This window comes from Meleagris gallopavo, chromosome 2, assembly GCF_000146605.3.
Source record: "Meleagris gallopavo isolate NT-WF06-2002-E0010 breed Aviagen turkey brand Nicholas breeding stock chromosome 2, Turkey_5.1, whole genome shotgun sequence".
NCBI lineage: Eukaryota > Metazoa > Chordata > Aves > Galliformes > Phasianidae > Meleagris > Meleagris gallopavo.
Genome location: NC_015012.2, coordinates 41,436,919 through 41,457,125, shown reverse-complemented (window position 1 = coordinate 41,457,125; position 20,207 = coordinate 41,436,919). Strand labels below are relative to the sequence as shown.

Below are 20,207 nucleotides of genomic sequence, written 5' to 3'. Positions count from 1 at the left end.
AGCGCGGCCCGGCGGCTGTACCCTGTCTGTCGTGCAGCGGGTGTTATGTGGCCGTCGGAGCGCCCGCGCTGCTTTCTTCCTGCTGCCCAAGCCGCCGAGCCGTGCTGGATGGAGTTCGCAGAATTTCCTTCTGCTTCCACGCAAAAAGACCCCATTTGTTATCCCAAGCCGGAGTGCTAGAGGCTCGATATTTAAACATAGTGGTGGAGCTGTGTTCTGGGGGTTGGCTGGACCTAAGAAGGGTCTGGGTATGCTGTCTGCCTACTAATGCCACGTTAAAAAACGTGGAGTGTTGCAATGCAGTGTAGTTGGTTTTCAGGCCTTTAGCCTGGACTTGTGTCAACAAGGATATGAAAACATGTTCTGTGGATTCACACTCAAAGCTTCCAGCAATAACTGTCACATACAGCAAAGAGCCATGCAGATATCAAAGCATGAGAGCTGTTGAATCTCCTTGTAAGCTCAAGGAGAAAAGAAGCTTGGATTTCAAATTAAGGGCGGTGGCATTTATCCACAGAATTCTACTTTGAGCATTTCAACAAGTGGGCAGTCATTATTGGTATTCCGGGAATATATGAACAGCTGAAATAGTAGATGGAAGTGAGGACATCCTTGTGTTTGTACTTAGAAGCCCAGTAAGTATTGGCTACCTGTGATCCTTTTGAAAAAAACAACATTATTATAAACGTATTGAACTTGCATTTTAAATGCATAATCCTTATTTAAATTCCATAGGGAGATGAAGGGTTCAAGCTCGTGCAGCTGTGTTTTGAGTAGGGTGACTTTCTTTTAACTAGGTATCAGAGTAGGCCTTCTGGTCCACCTGTGAACTTCTTACGTAGTATCAATCTGTAGAAGTATAGTGATAGTAAAATCATAATAACTTCAAGAGGAATAAAAGCACAAGCACATTAGAACTCTAAAGCTCCCCTGCTTGTTGTGACCTAATTCCTGCCTTGTGTAGCATGGAAGCTTTTGAACTACTGTTAACAGTTTTGAGTTTTATGTTTTAGTCTAGGTTATACCATGCATTAAATAATAACAGTAAAAGTGTAAATACCAAAACCATTGTCTTTTTGTTAAACTAAATTAAGCATAGTTGCACTCTGTATTGCTGTCAAATGGTTGTATATTTTATATTTGAAAATGAGTACTGGCCGTTTTTCAAGATGGATGAGGTTAGAAGGCTTACTATAGATAGCTATATTTGAGATTTATTGAAGTGGATACATTGAACAGAAAATTATGTTACCTAAATATAACTGAATTAGTATGAGGAATATACTAGAGGTAAAGACAGCTCTGGGAGGATTGGAGAACTAACTGAATTATTTCAGTGGATAAAATGTATCAAGCTGCCAGATAATATATTTGAGAGCAAGCAGGGACTGAGTAATTTTTAGCAAGAAACTTTACCTTTATTTTCTCATATTATATAATTTCATAGTGGATTATAGTTGACAAATTTCTTATTTTCAATTAACTTTGGGGTGTGCTAATAAAGATGTAAATGATTTGGCTGGTTGAGGAAATCAGTTACCTGTATGACAGCTCAAAAATCTGTTCAAGACTTATCTGTTTGTCATAGGTTTTGGGCATTGGAGTATTTAATGAAGTCATATTGTGGAAACTAGGAAATAGGCAAATATATTTGCTATTGACAGTTGAAAATTCCCTGACCTTTCCCTAAGCTGCAGTATCTGTGTATGTTTGTTACATATATGGGAGTAATTAAGGATTGGAATGAAACTGATGGATAAAACTGCTTCCTAGTGAGTTCTGTAAACAAAATTTGGAACATTTGTGCTTTAGTAAAAATAATAACTGATGCTATACATGTGAGGCATGCTGTTTCCTCTATTGGCATGGGTTCTCCATCTTTCTTTTTCCAGTATTCTTCATCTTTTTAATTACATTGCCAGCAAGTTTAGTGACTTAGCCAATGAGGGCTGCTATGGTGAAGTGTTTTCTGCATAAATGAATGAGGAATAAGCATGAAAATTACTGGTTCTGCTTAGGGATGGTAACTTTGCAGGTGGGGAGTGACAGGACAGAGGTAATGAAGCTGCAGTCTCCAGTTTGGTACCAGCTTTGGATACAGGCTAAAGCAGGCTTTTAGCCTGGTGCTTGTAACTTATAAGCCTGGGGTAATCACTAGTGGTTAGACAGCTTGATGTTGTGTTTGCTTGCTTACAAGCAAGTCACCTTGGTCACTCTATGCTTATGTGCTTCTATTTCATATAGTAAAATACTCTAGAGGCATATGTACCTACATGTTGGAATCTGCAAGTGGGAGATATTTAAAAGCTTCAAATGGATGTTGGCAGTCTGAGATGCAAGGGAGACCTGTGGCATTCCTCAGTCCTGGACAATCTATTGCAGCCATTTCAGCCGGTATTTGCTACATAAGCTGTTGTGGGTGGCTTTTACAAGTGCACTGGTTGTTCAAATTAATTGTTGAGGTGGGTGTTTGCTATCTTACTGTTTTTCAAAGAGTACTTCCAAATCAGAAGAAAATTTTAGACAAGCCATCTAAAAATGTATTTGTTTGTTTGGGGAGCTCTTGAGGTAGTAAGAAATGTCTTCTGTCTGGGAACTGCAGACCCTGAGAGATGTTTTCCTGCACAATCCCTTCACGTACATGGTAAGATTCGCTGTTTGGGACAGGATTAACTTAGCTAGACTCTGAAGAGGAGAATGTCCAGCACAGGAAGGATGTTTTCCTGGGCCACTGCTTTTACGCTGCAACAGCAGTCAGTAAGAGGTGATGTCTGCTGAGTTGTTCATGGTAGGAAAAGTGAAAATTAACTCTGATTTTGAAACACTGACCCATGTATTTCCCAACTGCTTACAGGCAGCAGTTGTCATATACGGTATCAGCCTTACTTTAGCTAAGTTCAGTGCCGTTTAATTGCTTTGTCATTGATATGAGCTCTTGTTTGCTAAAAGTTTGTAGAGATGTCTACTGAAACTTGGTGCACATAGGATGGAAAAGAAGCCTATGGCTTTAGTGGATTGCAGGATGATAGAGTTGCAGTCAAGAACTGATTTATAAACCATAATCCTGGTACAGTTTACAGCATAACACTGTTTTATCGAAGGCTTCAAAAGGACCAGGGTGAGGAAGTTCAATAGTAAGCTTCGTTCTGTGTTACTGGCTGTCTAAGTGAGCACTGCATACAACTGGTAGGCATCCTATTCTTTTCCTTATGAGAACTCTAATTAGATTTTTTGCATGACTTTTTTTTCTTTCAGAAAGATATCCAATGATGGTTACTTTTTTTTTTTGCTTTGCTAATGAGAAAATCCAGCCACTCTTCAAATAGTTTTTAATTTTAGGTATACAAATTGGTCTTTGAAAACCTTTTTCTCCTTTGCTCTTGAGGAAAATGGCATGCAGAGTGGCAGTGGCTTTTGTGGTCGCACAGTTGCTTGGCACGGTTTATCTACTGGCCACTTCAAAATGTTTTCCACTGTAATTAACTCTTAGTCAGACTATTTCCTTAAATGTAATGCATGTTATTCATTTAGTATGTTCAAATGACTGGAGTCAGGCTCTCTTTTCCTTGAGAATTTCTGTTGCTTTGTGTGATCTGACAAGAACTCATAGGAATTTGTATAATTTAGCACAAACTTTGAAGAAAGTATAATTGCAAGTTATGTGTCTGTGTTTCCTGAAAGAATTGTAAATTAAGGGTAGGTGTTTCAAAGCTTCCCCAAAAAGTTGGATTTCTGACTCTCAAGGGAAACAAGTTGGAGGTGATGCATTTCAGAATCTTCTTGAGAATGAAGAATTTGGGAAGTTATGTATCAAATCCCTCCTGCCTCATTGCTTTTCCAAAAACTTTCTCACCCTCAAGTCACATTGCGTGTAATCCTAAATGTATTAATTGTATTGATGTGGTCTACAATTGATACCAAGTTGCTTGAGGAGGAACAAATAGATGTTAAGATACTTTCTGGCTCTTAGCTTCCTATTGTAGAAATACCATTTCTTTTTTTTTTTTAACTTGGCAGGCAGAGTTGCGAGCAGCTGTTTTTTTGGCATTAGAAGAACAAGAGAAAGTAGAGGTAAGAGAATTTTAGATGTTTCAGTTTTGACTTCCTGACAATTCTTCATGTATAATTAAAAATAATTACTGTAATGCTTTATATTTGTGAAGTATAACAAGAGAAAATTCTGTATCACTGCATAAGAGCTTAAAAACAAAACAAAACAACAACAACAAAAACCACACAAAAAGGTCTTCTTTCCAGTATTTAGGAATTCAAAGTGTTACATAGCTTTTACTGTAAGAGTGTAAGAGTTTCTCAAAGGAAACTGTTTATCACTGCTGCTTTTATGTTGCTCTGCTCCACTTGACTAGGGTAACTAAATATCTTTTCTGCCAAATGCTACTTTAAAAATGTCCGATTGAGTGCTGAAGATTTTATTATTAGTAAGGTGTTATAGTGGTCTGTTTTGAGAAGTTTTGTGGCCCCTTTTACTGCCAGAATTGCTTTATTTCCTGTAACTGTTCATTCTCTAGACCTAGACAGGAGAGCACACTGACTGCTGTTTGTCCAGGCTGGTAGCTGGTTGTGCTCTTTCTGGAAAAACACAGATGTTATTGTGACACTGGTAAGGATGGGAAGTATGAGTAATTACTCTATGGCATGAGACTCCATATGTCAGAAACATAACGTAAGGTCGCTGAGGAAGAAATAATGGAAGAGTGATGCAGTGCTATTTCTTGTGGCAAGTTTCAGCACAGTGTGGAGTACCCCTAAAAAAAGGCCTCCCAGACTGTTTGAAGAGCAGTAGGGCTGAAGAGAGAAACTTGCTGCAATTCATCTCAGCTCACTCCTTTTCAGAACCTTTACAATTATCACGACATTTTAATTTTACGCTCCAGACACAGAAAGTATATTAATGCTTATCTATATGCTGAATTCCTAAATATTAGGAAAGTTGTTTTGGTTTGGTTGTTTTAAATATTGGTGAAAGGCTTTCAAGTGTATGTTAACTGTCACTGTTTGTCTGTGCTGCCTCTAACAGAACCTTTCCTTAAATTCAGTTAGGTTCCTAGCCAGGGTGTTTTCATATATTAAGAATGACATTTAGAATTTCATTTGAAGAATTCCTGAACAATTTTGCCTAATCTAAACACAGCAAATTGATTTCTCTCTGCTTAAAAATCACCGTTGAAGGCAAATCTATCAGTGGGAAAGAACATTTTCATAATGTGTTAAAAGGTCCTTTAATTAACAGTAATAAAAAATTGCACTGATTTCTGAACTGCTAACCAGCATCCTTTGTCTAGATGATTTGTGAATAAGTATTTTTTAAGTGTGACCAAATCTCTTTAAATTTGACATTATGTTAGAGGAGCAACTTGAGAAGTTAATTGATTAACATACTTTTTTAATTATCAAATAAATAAAAATCAGTATGCTACTTATAACATCATGGTAGTTCTTCCTGCTCTTTAGCTTTTATAAAGAAATACTAAGACAATGGCTTTACAGCTTTTGCAGATGGTAGAATCAATACAAAAGTAGAATTCGGAGGACTGAATTACACGTACCATGAGCTATATGGAAGAGCATACCCCAATTTGTTGTGTTTGGTTTGGTTTTTATTATTATTATTATTTTTAACTTCTTAATAACATAAGAATGTTATTAAGTAACATTTGCGTTTTGCTTTTTGACAGAACAAAGCACCTCTGGTAAATGAAAGCCTGAAAAATTTTTTGAGTACAAAAGATGGTAAGTTCTGGTTAGCACGTCTCTCAAAATTAAAAACAACAGTGAATAAAGGATTGAATCTTTCATGACATAGAGTATGCTTTTTTTCTTATCAAATAAATGTAGTTATTATGACTGGCTTCAAAATAGAGTACAATCTAGAATTTTTAAAGTTAATGTTGCTGAAGCTTTATTTTTAACTGAGGTGACTGGTATTTTTGAGTTAATATTTCATGATGAGTAAAGCAGTTTTCAGTGAAAACAGATTGCAGAGGTACGGTAGTGAACACACGTAGGAAAAATGCCAAAGTCATGTTTTTAAAAGATCAAAACAGATGAAAGCAAAATCAAAATAAAGGCAAACCTCAATCTTTAAACTTGAATTTTGGACACAATTCCTTTTTTCCCCTGCACTTTACATAATTTAGTTAAAATGGCTGAGTTAGAAATTAGGGAACTGGTACACAAATCATGAATTGCATATGATGTGCACTTGCATGTGAGATGGTAGTTTGAATGTCTAAGTGATGTTTGTAGAAGTGTTGAATCAGTGTAGTTGTTCATCTTGAAGCCACGTATGTATTATAACTTTGAAGTAAATATTGTTTGTCTGGTATATTTCGACTTAAGTTTTACGTTTTTTAATTGTTTATTTCTGTTCTAGGTCGTGTGGTGGCAGGTCTTGTTGCAGAATTTCTACGATTTTTCAATCTCGATTTTACACTGGCTGTTTTTCAGCCTGAATCGAGCACGGTAAGATATACTGTTTTTTGCTTCTGTGTGATGCTGATCCTTTGAAGTGCATGCCAGTTGCTTGCGTTTATTCTTATAATTTTTATAAAATATTTAGCATGTAAAAGATATGCTCTGCCATAAAGACAAGTTTAAATGTGCTTATATGAATGATTATTCCCTTTCAAAAGTCAGCGTTTGATGTGTTAAATTTAAATTAACCAATTAATAATTATTGGAAAACTGTGGCAGAGTATACCTGAGAGAACTTCTTATAACTTATAATCTTACCATGACATATTGTGAGCTTAATATTTGTATGTGAAAATTAAAATCAAGTAGATGTCTAGTCTGAGAGAAATTTCAGAGGGACAAAGGACTTTGTCATCAAAGTATTTGCTTTTAGGTTTTTGATACTGAGGTAGCTTTTGTGTCAAAGCAATTTCTTTTTCTCTTTGTGATATAAACATTTTCATAACAGATTTTGGGATTGAAACGGTTCCACTTAATGATGTATTTCTCTCTTCATTTCATATTCATTTTTATTCTTAAAATCTCTTTTTAATTAGTTTAATAAAAAAACTATTCTTATTTGAAGAGTAATTTTCTTTTTCTTCACTTGAATTAGATATTGATTTTATTGTTTTGGCAAAAAATGACCTGAGAGATGGTCATATGAACATATGAGCATAGATTAGAACAACCCAAAACGGTGCTGTACAAATGATATTTTGCTGTTTCTCAGAACTCTGTGTTTCTTTTTAGGGACTTAATCATGCTAAATCACATACATTGTTTTTCTTTATCAAATCTCCTTGTCTGCATTTATTGCATTGGAGACATCTGTGCTAAAATTCAGATTTATACGACTGAACAGGAACAGTCGTGTGTTCTCCTGTGTTGCTAACTGCTTTTGGGAGGAGTCTTTTATTTGCAGCACTAAGGCATCCGGTGCTCTTTGGGGCACTACCTTTTTCCAGTAAAAGCCTCTTCTTTCTAGAAGCCATCTATTGCAGTGCATGTGTGGAACTTGGCCAAAGTTTCAAAAGTTGACCAAGACTGCTGTGAATTACGCTGAAAGATTTTGCTTTATTTTTCTATACCAGTCCCAATCTGAGCACTATCTTTTTATCCTCCATGGTGTGCTTGGTAATGTTCTTGTGTTTAAAACAATTTTGGGTGATCAGTGATTAAATTCAGGTGCAGATCAGAAGTAAATGATGTCATAACTGTTATGACTTTATTCCACGTGCAACAGGAAATCTTCAGTAATCACTGGTTAGTCAGATTATTGCTCTATTAAATACGACCAACAAGCTTTAGGATTTTTTACAAAATACATACTGTTTTCTGACAGCTTCTTCTGTGTTGTGGTTTCTTTTTTGATTATTTTTTTTTTCCCTCACAGCTAAATGGCCTGGATGATCGAGAAAACTTAGCTCGAGATTTGGGAATTACAGAAGAAGGTACTGCAGGTGGTCCCCTATTGTTGGAGGTTGTTAGAAAATGTCAGCAGAAGAAGATATCAGGCAATGAAGAAGTAAGTGCAGTTAATACAATTTCTTTCTTCATAATCCTTTATTTTTATTTCATTGATGAGAAATGAACTGAAAAACACATTGTTTCAAGCCTTTCAAGTTAGTATACTAGGAAAAGCTTTCAACATAATTTATCAGAAAAAAATGCTGAAAGTTACTTTTCATGCTACCCTTTAACTTCTATCCTGCCACAGCATATTAGCATAGGGTGAACCCGAACCCAGAAGAGTGATACAGAACATTCTGCCATTTTTTTTTCTAATTTCTAGTGTGATTAGTTAACACCTTTAATGATTATCTATTGTATCTTTGTTCTTCTAGATCCTAGAGGTCTTAGTAAAGTTAGAATTGGCTTTTTTAAAGCTTTGTAGCTTTCTTAAAACAAATGTTTTAAAAAGCTAAATATATTATTGAAATATCTTAAGGCAATGAGAATGCTATTTTAATGGAATATATAATACTTATTAATTAAATTAATGGAATCCAACCAGTAGCATTTTATTAGTGTCTGTTGTGTTTGTGGTTTGAAAGAAAATCCTATGCACCCCAGATATAGTTGGTCCACGAACCAATTCAGAAGTGGTTGTCATAGTCTTCCTAACACAGCAGCATAGTGTCACATACTATGTGAGCTTGCATACAGCGTGAGCAGGAACAATAGTCTTGTTTCTGTTGGATGGTAGTGTGACATAATTCAATGTATTTCTAGTATTTATGTGGCACATTTTAGGTTGCCCCAGTTCTAAGTGATGGCCTGTGCTCTACGTCAAAATCGTCTGATGGAAGGTCAAGTACACACCCCATACCGAGTAAGGTAAGATGGTTTGTATGTCATGAAAAAGTATACAGGAGAAGCAAAACAGTGGACTCCAGTCCAGTGGATTCCAATGGCATTTACTTAAATAATCAGCAGTTTTCTTTCATTTCTCTTTATTATTACTTCTTTATGCTCAGATACCAAATTATAAAGGATTTTGTAAGTGGAAGAAGTGTTTGGATTAAAAGTCTGAGCAGGTAAAACGCCTGCTCAGAGAATATGCTAGCCTGTGTTTTATGCCTTCCTTTACAGGAAGAAAGAGTATAGAACCTTTTGAGTTGGAAGGGACCCTTAAAGGTCATCTAGTCCAACTCCCCTGCAATGAACAGGGACACCACAGCTAGATCAGGTTGCCCAGGGCCTGATCCAGCCTTACCGTGAGTATCTCCAGGAACAGGGTTTCCACCACCTCTCTGGACAAACTGTTCCATCCCTCACCACCTTTATGATAAAATAACTTCTTCCTTATATCCAATCTAAATCTCCCCTCTTTTAGTTTGAAACTGTTTCCCCTTGTCCTATCACAACAGACCATGCTAAAGACTATGTACCCTTCTTTCTTAGAGCCCCTCTCCCACTTTTAGGTACTGACAGGCTGCTATCAGGTCTCTCCAAAGCCTTCTCTTCTCCAGGCTGTGCAGCCCCAGTTCTCTCAGTGTGTTGGGGAGGTGTTCCAACCTTTGCATCATTTTTGTGACCCTACCCTATATACCAGCAGATATTGCGCAGCAATAAGAGTTGACTGGGGTTCTTACAGAGTAGGCTCTGTTCATGAGCACTTCACTGTCCTTTCCACGTCCTGAGAACGTTTGGCTATTCTGTACTAAGTCCTGTACCTATCTGACTGGATACGCGACAGCACATGAATGTCTGTGAGATACTGTGGGGCTACTTGTCGTCTTCTTGGTCAGTTGGCCGATTGCTGTTTGGAACTGATAAGGATACAACTGTCCTTCCCTTGGGGCCTGTTGCTTTCTCTTCAGTCTTTTCGTGTTAACACAGAACTAACATTATGCAGACCTTTATCTTTTGTTACATTTGACTGAAACAGTTCAGTAGGTCATGAACTTATGGAAAAATGTTTGGCACTGGTTAGGGCACTTGTTTATACCAACTATCCAACAAAAAAAATGACTCAAGTACTCAAGTTTGTTAATTGATGTAATTTGAGCATGTTATAAGTTTGAAGCTTTTTCTTTTTTTCCCCCAAGATAACTGGAAGCAGTTTAGAAGCTTTCTAACATGTCACTGAAAGCTGAGAAATATAACACTGCATGGATGATGTTATTATTTGATCTATTTGAAGAGGGGAGTGATTAAGATAAAAAGAAAAAACAGTTTGGATCTGCGTCATTTTATTCTATTTCTTCAGTTGTGTGCCATGCAAAACCTGAGAACGATACCGTTAGAAAAGCAAGCTTCATTTCAAGACTAAGTCACTTTAATTGCTGTTTGTTGATTGTTTCTTAAACAGCTAGTATTTCTGTAATCGACCTTTCAGTGTAATTCTAACCAATTCATTTTTGTTATAGAAGATAGTTCTTGCTTGGCCCAAGCTTAGGGGAAATAAATCCAAATGTTGATTTAAATATCAGTGTTAGGTATGAAGCAACAGTATTATTGAACTACTTCTGTCTTAGGTCGATGTTAAATTAGCCAAGAAGTACTACTGAGGATGAGATTACAAGTCATAAGTAATCCATACTGCCTTGCATATGCCACCTTTCACCTTAAATTTGTGTGTGTATGTGTGCACACAGATATCTCAAGGTTGATCTGACCTGAAGTGTAGAATGCATTTTATTCATTTGTTTGTCCTTGATGGAGATTTTTGCAATGCAGTTGTTAACTTGTACCTATTTGGTAGTGGTTGCAGCTAGCCAGCCTGACACACGTTAGTTAGGGGTAGATAGAAGGAGACAAGCAGAAAGTATAAAATCTTAAGCCTTTTAAGTGAAAGATAATAACTGATTTTTAAACAAAATCAAAACAAAAACATGCCACAAAGCCACCTTTGGTCAGTGCAACCTGTATGCTGCTTATATGGAACAAACAACATTATTGGTTTTGCTTCAAAATTGTTGCTGTTGTTGGTGTGTAGAGTTTGTAAAGTAAATAGATCTTCTCATTGCTTTCGTTTTCATTTTGTTGCACCAGGATGATATCTACATAAATTTAAATGTTGTTCAGGATGATATCTACATAAATTTAAATGTTGTTCACTGGGCCACAAGGTTTTGCAAAGATAGGAGTTTTACCTGACTGTACTACTTATAGAGCAGTCCTTAAAAGCGTGAGTATTTATAGAACTGAGCCAAGAGCATGATTGGAAGACTGAAAGTTACCTATTCTTAGATACCTTGTTTGTATCATTTTAGTCTTTACACTTTCTCCCTTCTAATGCTAATTCTCTGCAGTCATGTTACATTTGCTGCTTGGAACATAGTATTACTTCATGGATGGCCATTTGGTGTAGTTTTCAGCTTGGTTTAGAGGCATTCTCAAGTAAGCAGGTCTGTCACTGAAAATTGAGAGTCAAGATATGAACCTCTGTGGCTTGTTATGTTCCATGCCATTTCAACTATGCAATTCACATTTGTAGTCTCTTAGTGAAATTACAGTATAGGGCAAGCTTTCTTTTGCATGAAACTGTAAATATTTTTGAAGCTAGGTTAAAAGTTTTGTTTTTTTTTTAAGATGGTGTCATTTACATGAATTTAAATTGATTTATTTTGGAACTGATGATTTTAACTCAAAAGAAATTGTTTATAGAGGAGTTGCAAAGTTACACTAATTAAAAAAAATCATATAACGTGCTTTAGAAATGTATTCAAAGCTAGAACTTAAGAAGTAGCATGTATGTAGATTTCTTCATTTGATGATAATCTTCTTTTAACACGGATTGCTCTTTGAGTAGAGTTCATCTAGATACAAAACCATGCAAGGGATAGAACAAACTTTTTTAACAGACAGTAATAATAAAGAAATTTTCTAAAGTGATTTAAAAACAACTTTTTTCTGTTGTATGATTTCTGATGAGTACAGAGGAGTGCCAATAAGATCTAAAGAACTTTTAAAAAAGTAGTATTTGGCTAATGTTATGATATGTGTATATTACTGCTTACAGTGTTTTAAGAAATAAAAGCTTACATGGGCTTTCTTGAAGAGAAGCTACCTTTTCTTTCAGTGAGGTCTGTTTTCTTTATCTTTCAAGGTTACTGAAGCTACTCAAAGCGATACGAGTGTCTCGTCAGGGGAAGCCAGCAAAAGAAGCATTCATTTTCTGCCTAATGAAACAAAACTAGATCCTCAGTTGCAAAACAAAGACTTAAATACCAAAGAAAAAAGTGATCCAGGTGTGGATGAAGATGATATAGAGGGAGATTCTTTTTTTGATGATCCTATACCCAAACCAGAAAGAACTTATGGCTGGTAAGTGGTGTGGAGAGACATGGGTTTCTTTTGTGCTCCGTATGCTTGCATACCTTCAAGAGCTAGCTGACGTTCAATTGCTCACCCTTGTAAATGCACGTGAACTGTTTTGTTTCTGAAATCCACGTCTCTGATCTCTTGAATGTACCAGAGAGAAAAGCCCGTATCGCTCTGAGGTGCATCGGTTTTGCCATGTAATGTCCCCAACTTATTTCTTTTGTGGATTGAACATGTGTGAGTTACAGGCACCAGCGTTTCTTTTTGCAGTGGAGATGCAGTTGTGACCAACAGTAACAGAAGTGAAAAATGAGAAAGGTGGTGCTTTAGATATTTGTATAACTTTGTAAGGAATACAAAATATCTGGTAAATGTGTTAACTGTAAGCATAAGTAACACTTCCTCACCACTGCGGGTTTCCTCTTCACACCGCAATTCTTTTTATGTGCAGTTCTGTTTTCAACAAATTGTTTTTTCTGTGGCCAGGTCTGGTCACTGGTTCTTGCTTCAAATGGTATTTTTCAGTGATTGAATTGTACAGTAGTTTTGTTACAAAACTCTACAACTTATCTTTGGGTGTTCTTCTCAGAGTTGTGGTTATTTTGGAGCTTTGTTTAACTATCTACTTGAGAAAAGCTGGAACATTATTTCATGGTATTCTTTTGCTGTTTTTTTGTAGTAAGTTACTGGACTCTAAGAAAAAGATTGTTTATTATTTGTTTTTCATTTGATATAAAGAACAGATATATTTTTTTTCTTGAATGGCAGTCATTTTTCTGTGGAAAATACTGTGTGTTACAAATTGCCCTACTGTGTGAGTTCACTTTTCCTTGTTGGAATTATCAGTGCATTTACTCTTCCTTATTCAAGAGTGTCAAGTAGGTGTTAACCAAAACTTAACCATTGTAATACATGGTTGTGATTCCATGAAATAGGTTTAAATGATGAATATTGAAAATCTCATGAGGATTTTCTTAGCGGATAAACTCCCTTTAGGAAAAGTAGTAAAGTCACAGCCCCCTGACTGTTGTACTTCATAACATTACTGTGTTTTAGGTATTATAGTAATGTTCCATAATAAAGCTTGTTAAATATGCAAATAGTAGTAAATGAGTTAATGACTAACTATAACAGAGCTGTTCTTTTTTAGCCTGTTGCTTTTAGTGTCCTGGCATCTCCTCTAGAGCAAAAGAAAAATAAATAGATTTTTCAGATGGAATAAATCTGTTTGTGTTGTACTGGTGCACCTGAATCTGAAAGAGTGGTTAGGGGGGACACCAGCATTAATTGGTTCACAAAAAACATAAGTTCTTTTGCTCTTGGAAGAAGGATTCCTTGTAGAAGGAAGGTAGCAAGCAGTTAGTAACAGTTGATTAAGAGTTGGCCCAAGCTCTCACTTGCCCAAGATCTCTGACCCATTGTTCAAAATTTAGGTGTTAAAATTACATGGTATTTTGATGGCCTATGATCAGTTTTGATGGCCACTGATACAGTGAATGATTCAGATGATATTGTTCAATGTTTGTAAAAATACAATCAGAATAATGGACAAGTCAGCCAGTATCAAATGTGAAAATCATGGTCTCTTTTTAATAATGGTTTCTTTATTCTTGTTTTGCAATTATTTTTTTTTTTTAATTTGAACTTGATATTTCAAATATGTGAGCAGAATGAGTAGTAGCCAAGTGAACTTTAACTGGTGGTGGTGAGATGTATTTTGCTGTAACTGAGAAGTTTCCCTTCTGTTGGGCTGAGTGCTCTTGAGAATGAGCAGTTTCATCAGACCTTAAGCTAAGCTGACTTAAATCCTGACTTGGTCTGATTATATCTGAATCTTTCTTCTCTTGACTTTGTTTACACATGTATATAATAATAAACCCTTTGTTAAAAATGATGATGCTAAAGAAGGTGTTGGAGAAAGAAGTCAGGCAGAAGCCTTTGCATAGACGAGAAAGTGACCTTGGTGAATGTCTTGCTTGACACTGGTGCTAGCTAATGACTGTTCTTAGAGTGCAAAATGGGTGGTCTTTTTCCTTTGTTCCTTTTGCTGTCCATATGGCTGTTCTATTTTTATGACAACTGAATAAATAACAGAAAAGAAAGTCACTTATATGCATTTTCCAGCTCTGTGGAATACTTCTTTGGTTTGTTCTAGGAAAACTGATTCCAATAAAGCAGGAGGTCTAGCATCCCTTTCTGATGCACCACCTCTGAAAAGTGGGTTAAGTTCTCTGACTGGTGCACCTATGCTAAAGGAACCCGATGGTAAGTTTTCACATCTTTTTGTGTTGTGATGAATGTAGGAGATATTTCCCATAACATAGTGAATAGTCTGTATATTCAGATATAAGTTGCCTGTACGTGGCCCCCATCAGTTTGGAATGTGCTTTTTCTTTTTTTAGTGCTCATTTCTGAGTGATAGCATACTGGGTTTTTTTGCCAAATTATGACACATTGACATATCTTGTATTTTGGAGCATAAAATACCTACTTCCATTTTCTGTGTAAAGCAGTTAACAAGAGTTTAAAATCCTACTGTTCATTTTTAACTTTTTACCACGTTACTTGCATGAATTCTATAGAGATATTTAGGGAGATTTGCAAAAGACTCTTGAATGCTGGGACGTTGGCTATTGTTGTTGTTCATGTCTTTAAATGTTGCACAGTTCAGACTTGAAAGTTGAATGTAATACTACCATGATATATTGTAAAATTATATAAAATTACTATAAAACAATGGTTATAATAGATTGTCCAAATGGGAACTTATTGTAGTCATGAGACAAATTTGTTATGGTTTGGTTTTCCTACAGATTTAAATAGAAATTCTGTTTTGAAAGACCTGCGGTTGGTGAATGCAAAACTGGGATCTTTAGAATTAGGTAAGTGTTTAATCAATGGATATACAGATGGTATGTATGTATGTATGTATGTATGTATCCAGGAGCTTGGCTAATATAATTTATATTGGAGAAATGAGAGAAAGTCACTCACCCTGTCCTGGGCTCATGAGATGAACTCCTGATGGAGCAGAGCTCCAGAGAGATCCTTCCCCACTGGCAGTCAGCTCTTAAATGGGTCTAGGAGAGGTGCAGCCAGGCTCCACCCCTTCCTGCAGCACAGGTGAATTGCCTTCACCTGTGCTCCCATGGCTGACTCATTGCTCGCCTCAGGTGATCAATCAAAGGTTCAGGCCGTGATTCAGCAGCCCCATACAGGTAAGTAACAATGAAGCATGATTAAGCTTTGACATTTTCAACTGAAATCTCTGGCCCAGGTTCCTAGAGGAATCTGAGAAAATGAAATATACGTAACGAAAGAGGATCTTCATTTCCTGTTATTTTGTTGGAAAACATTGTGAGACCTACTGGGGTTGGGAGCAAGATCAGAAGTGAAAACTTTTGAGTTTTGTATGCAGATCAGTATTATATGCATACAACAAAAATTTGATTTATTCCCTTCGTACTTTTCTAATATCAGATGATGTGTTTTGTTGTCTAGGTTCCTAAGAAAAGAAAAGTTTTGAATGAATGCTTCTTTTTAAAAAATAACCATATAAGTTTTGATTCTTCATTTGCATTTCCTGAAAAATAATGTTCTTTTTATTAATACCTTCTAAAAATTGTTTAGGAAATGGAGATGATGATGAATACGCTGATGACTTCAACAGGTAAGAGAGAGATGATATTTCAGGAGTACAGTATTTCATACATTCTAAACGTGTCCATTGACATACTTGGATTAACTCATGTCCTGACTAGTCGCTAGTGCTGGACCCTGCCAGTGTCTCTGAACTCCTCTAACCTTCAATTTATATAGTATACAAATTCTAACTATACAAGTATAGTTAGAAATCTTTTTAAGGAGGAAAAAAAAAGCAAAATGCATTGCTTTGGTGTAGGTTTTAATGAGTTACCTAAAAGCCCAATGTTAACTTTAAGATACTATCTAACTTTAAGTTGCTTATTAACTGGTTTTTCTTTTCCTAAACCATGCACTTAGAGATGCTTAACTGCTTAATTAACACTACAAGCAGTTATTCCGTTAAAAAAAAAAAGCATCATGAGTAGTCAGTAATAAATATTTAAGAGCTTCATCCTTTTAATCAAGATATTATTATTGTAAACTGTAGGACTGAGGCTTAAGCAAGTATTTATCCTGGTTCCTTCTAGGTAGAACGCCTTTAGTTATTATGAGTTTTTAATTAACTTCATATTTAACTTGCTATGAATATAAACGTAATGCTTGGACATTTGAAAAGAAAGTTCTAATTCTCTTTCTTCTTAGTGCCAGCCATCGCTCAGAGAAAAGTGATATCAGTATTGGTGAAGAAATAGATGAAATTTCTGTGGAAACAGAAGACTTGAATGCCAGTGATAAAGTATGATTCTTTTCAATTTGTTCTTTATGTTTTTGACCTCCTATGAAGGAATGTGCTGCTCTCGTGGGTTTCTAAGTTATTTCGTAGTTTTGTTATTTGTAGTGTTCTGTATTCTTACACTTAGCATTCCTGCCAAGTTAGGAACTATACTGATTTAACAACAAAAAAAAAAAAGTGGTTTGGTAGCACAATTGTGTTACTAGACACATAAAACAGATTTGCTGCTGGTTTAGTATCCAGCATAAGGAGGCCTTATCCTTTATTTCAAGATCTATCTAGGCACCTCCTGAATGAGTTGAAGTCCCGATGAAAGGACCTGATGTGAAGGATTTTGTGAAATAATGCTTTTTTTTTCCTATACTTTCTGAGCTTTTGATTTCATTTGTTTTCTAGCTTGAAGACATCACACAAGACCATACCATTTCTCAGTTCAGTGACGTTGCAGATTATCTAGAAGATGTGGCATAGGACAGCAAAAACGTTTCATTGTGCTGGACTAGAAGACAACTGTGGACTGTTGAATTCAGACAATCACTTTTTGCTGGAATGTCCACTCCCTATTTGTGCCTTGTTTAATAAAGACTGTAGGTGGAGAGGGCTTCTTTACAAGAAATGGTGTGTTCCCATTTGAATCTGATATTGGAATTACTTTTTTCATTTGGTTCAGCCAAACCTTTCACAGCAGGAGTTGGATTTTCCAAGCAGGATGTCCATTGCTGGCAATGGGCGTAATAAAAAGCAGTCTACAAGAAAACATCTACACGGAGTCATGTGGCTTTATAATGAACTTGCACTGTTGTAACAGTTTGAACCGTTTTTAAAGATAACCAAAGCAAGAACCTTCAGAGGTAGTGCTTCAACTTCTGCTTCTTTTTAAGAGTTTTGTCCAGTCAGCATGTCATGCATATTCATAGTAAATCGAGCCACAATACCTAGGCACTCCAGATTTACTTGAAACTACTGTTTTTCAGACTTTTTTGAAAGTTGGACTTTTTAAAAAGACTTATCAAGTTGAGCATATCTAAATTTAGCTAAGTTTTGGAGCTAAATTTAGTACTAATCTTAACTCTGAATATTCTTGTTTAAATATGTTTGTCAGACCATTGATGTTAAGACCTAAGCTGTTTTTATGTATGATAATTTCATTAGTGTCATTGGTTGTTAAATCATGAAAATTGATTATGTAAGGATCCACAAATCATTAATTTTTATTTTATTTTATTTTATTTTTAGGTTTTTAACAGTGTGGAAATGGTTTGTGGAGCTGTTATTGTTGAGGGCTCTTTGCTGTAAGCTCATTTCTATTTCTGAAAATCCTTGCTGTGCGAAAATGGGCGCCAAAAAGTGAAACCAGTAACTGTTTTTCAGATTCTGATTGCCACAGAGAAATAAATGCAGATATTTAAAGCACCGTACTGAAGAAATTATCAGTGCTAAGTTCTAGCTAAGAGCAAATTTCAGTGTATCCTTTATATTCTTGAAAAACAGAGTCACTAGTGGAAACAGTGACAGTTCCTTAACGATGCCATTTTGCATAGCGCTGCTGTAATATATAGGTTGTGGACATTAATAGTACTGAAACAAGACTTCAAAATGTGCACTTTCTGAACATTGTGAACACATTTGGAAAATATACGTGAATATAAATAACTTATTTTTTTTTTCTTTTTTATCACTTTGTAATTTTCTTTTTCCAGGAAAACTGTTGGCCTCTCATCAGTGGCCACCTCAGAAGTAGCATGATAAACTAAAGCCATTGGTTAAGTAAATAGAGCTGCTACTAGCATTGGATGCTGATTTGGGTCTTTCTTGCACTGGGCCAGCAGGCATGGAGCAGTGCCGGAAAGTTAGGCTTTTGTAGTACATAAATAATGAGAAGAGAAGAGAAAAGTTGTGCCTTTTATTTATGTGCGCCCCAAAAAAAGCCAGCAAAAAGCACCAAAATATTTAGTCACCTTTAACTTCTGACTTTGTGCCATGTTGTAGCAGCTTAACAGGAGAATTTTTTTTATCCTACAAATCAATGTGCCATAGGCTTAAGATAACAACGATATTGTAAGAAATAACATACCGTGTCTAAAAATTACTTGAACTATGGAGGAACATGTGTCTCAAGATACTACATGTTAAAAGGTTTTTTTCTGATTGAAATCTTTTTAAAGCGAGCAATAACATGTCTGAAGGATGTAAAATTCAACTTGAACACATGGGAACAATGAATTGCTGACGTTCATTTTTAAGGTGTGTGGAATAATGTAGACAGTGCCATTTGCATTTTTTTGTGTCTTGGGAAAACATAGTTTTGTTACCTGTTAGCTGTAGGATCTCTTCCGATTTGTCATACCAAAAGAAGCTAAAACTATTAAATTATTTCTAATTGCATATGGAGATGTGGCCTTTAACTAATTAGATACTTTAAATGTTAACATGACTTCTGTTAACAGCAAAGTGTTTCCTCTTTCCTTGGGGACTGATTGGAGACCTTGCACTTTGATTCTCATTTAAGGAAATGCCAAAAAGTGGTAAGTCTCATGTGAGGTTTTGCTGAATTGTGTATAATAACTTGCAAAATAAAGCTATTATGCTGGCTAAATTATATTTTTGAGACTTATTGAATAAAAAACGATCTTTAATGTTTAGAAAGTTTGGGAAGCCCTGTAGGTCTGGGGGATTTTATTGAAGAATGTTTTTTCATTTGTTTTCCTCTCCAGAGTCAGTCTAGTCTGCAGTTGAGAGTGTGTGCTCGCGCTTACGTTTCTTTTAAGCCCAGTGAATCCTGCAGTTTCTCATATTGATTCATAAAGTCTGAGTTTTTGGGTATCAGTCTGAGTTGTCAGATGTCTTATGATTCAGCAGAGAGGAGAAAAAAAAATACTACCTTTATTGGCAAAATTTTGTCTTGTTTAGTTCAATTGATTTACTTAAAGATGACTGACAAGTTTAGCTCTTGAATGCTTGCTTTGTTGTACATTTCAAACCATCTTGCTTGGTATTCTACATTTGACTTCTTTAAGGACAGTTGTGTACTCAACCTCTTCTGCACGTTAGAATTAACAACTAGAGCCTAGAAGATGGAAATGTTCTTGTCTGCTGTATTTCTTCTATCTTTTCCCAGACTGCTTTGTGAACAGGGAAGGTATTTTCTGAGAAAATTGGTCTGTGCAGCTTTGCACCAATATAGGTTTGTTCAGAAACACACATTGTGAAACCCTCAGACACTTTAATTTGTGCAACAAATCCTGGGAATTCTGTGAGAGAAATAACTAGGGTCTAAGCTATAGCTGACAGTCCCATCATCATGACTGTGGTGATGATGACAGATGATTAAAAAAACAACACCCTATACCTTTCTCAGTTCTTTGTTGTGTTGCGAAGTTGCTGTGTTCCACTTCACTTTTTTGTTTTTATTTTACTCTATTTTTTTTTTTTCAAGTGAATGAGAAATCACAGTGCATCTGATTAAATATTTCTTCATAAGTGACTGTTTCCCCAACTGTAGTAAAAAACTATTCTCTGTTTCCCCAACTGTAGTAAAAAACTATTCTCAGCCATAGGCTATTTTGACAACGTTGTTATCTGG

At 35.9% G+C, this 20,207-nt stretch overlaps 1 protein-coding gene across 1 annotated transcript; it reads left to right on the top strand.

The window, feature by feature from the left end:
• Positions 1-3,951: 3,951 nt before the first annotated feature.
• On the top strand, positions 3,952-19,972 carry FGFR1OP (FGFR1 oncogene partner; the record flags this gene model as incomplete). The annotated part of the gene is made up of 11 exons (XM_031552439.1): positions 3,952-4,071; positions 5,697-5,751; positions 6,395-6,483; positions 7,871-8,002; positions 8,731-8,814; positions 12,032-12,249; positions 14,402-14,511; positions 15,060-15,128; positions 15,877-15,916; positions 16,534-16,627; positions 17,021-19,972. Coding segments are annotated over 11 exons (1,086 nt in total), but the record flags the coding sequence as incomplete, so codon positions are not given.
• Positions 19,973-20,207: the final 235 nt, after the last annotated feature.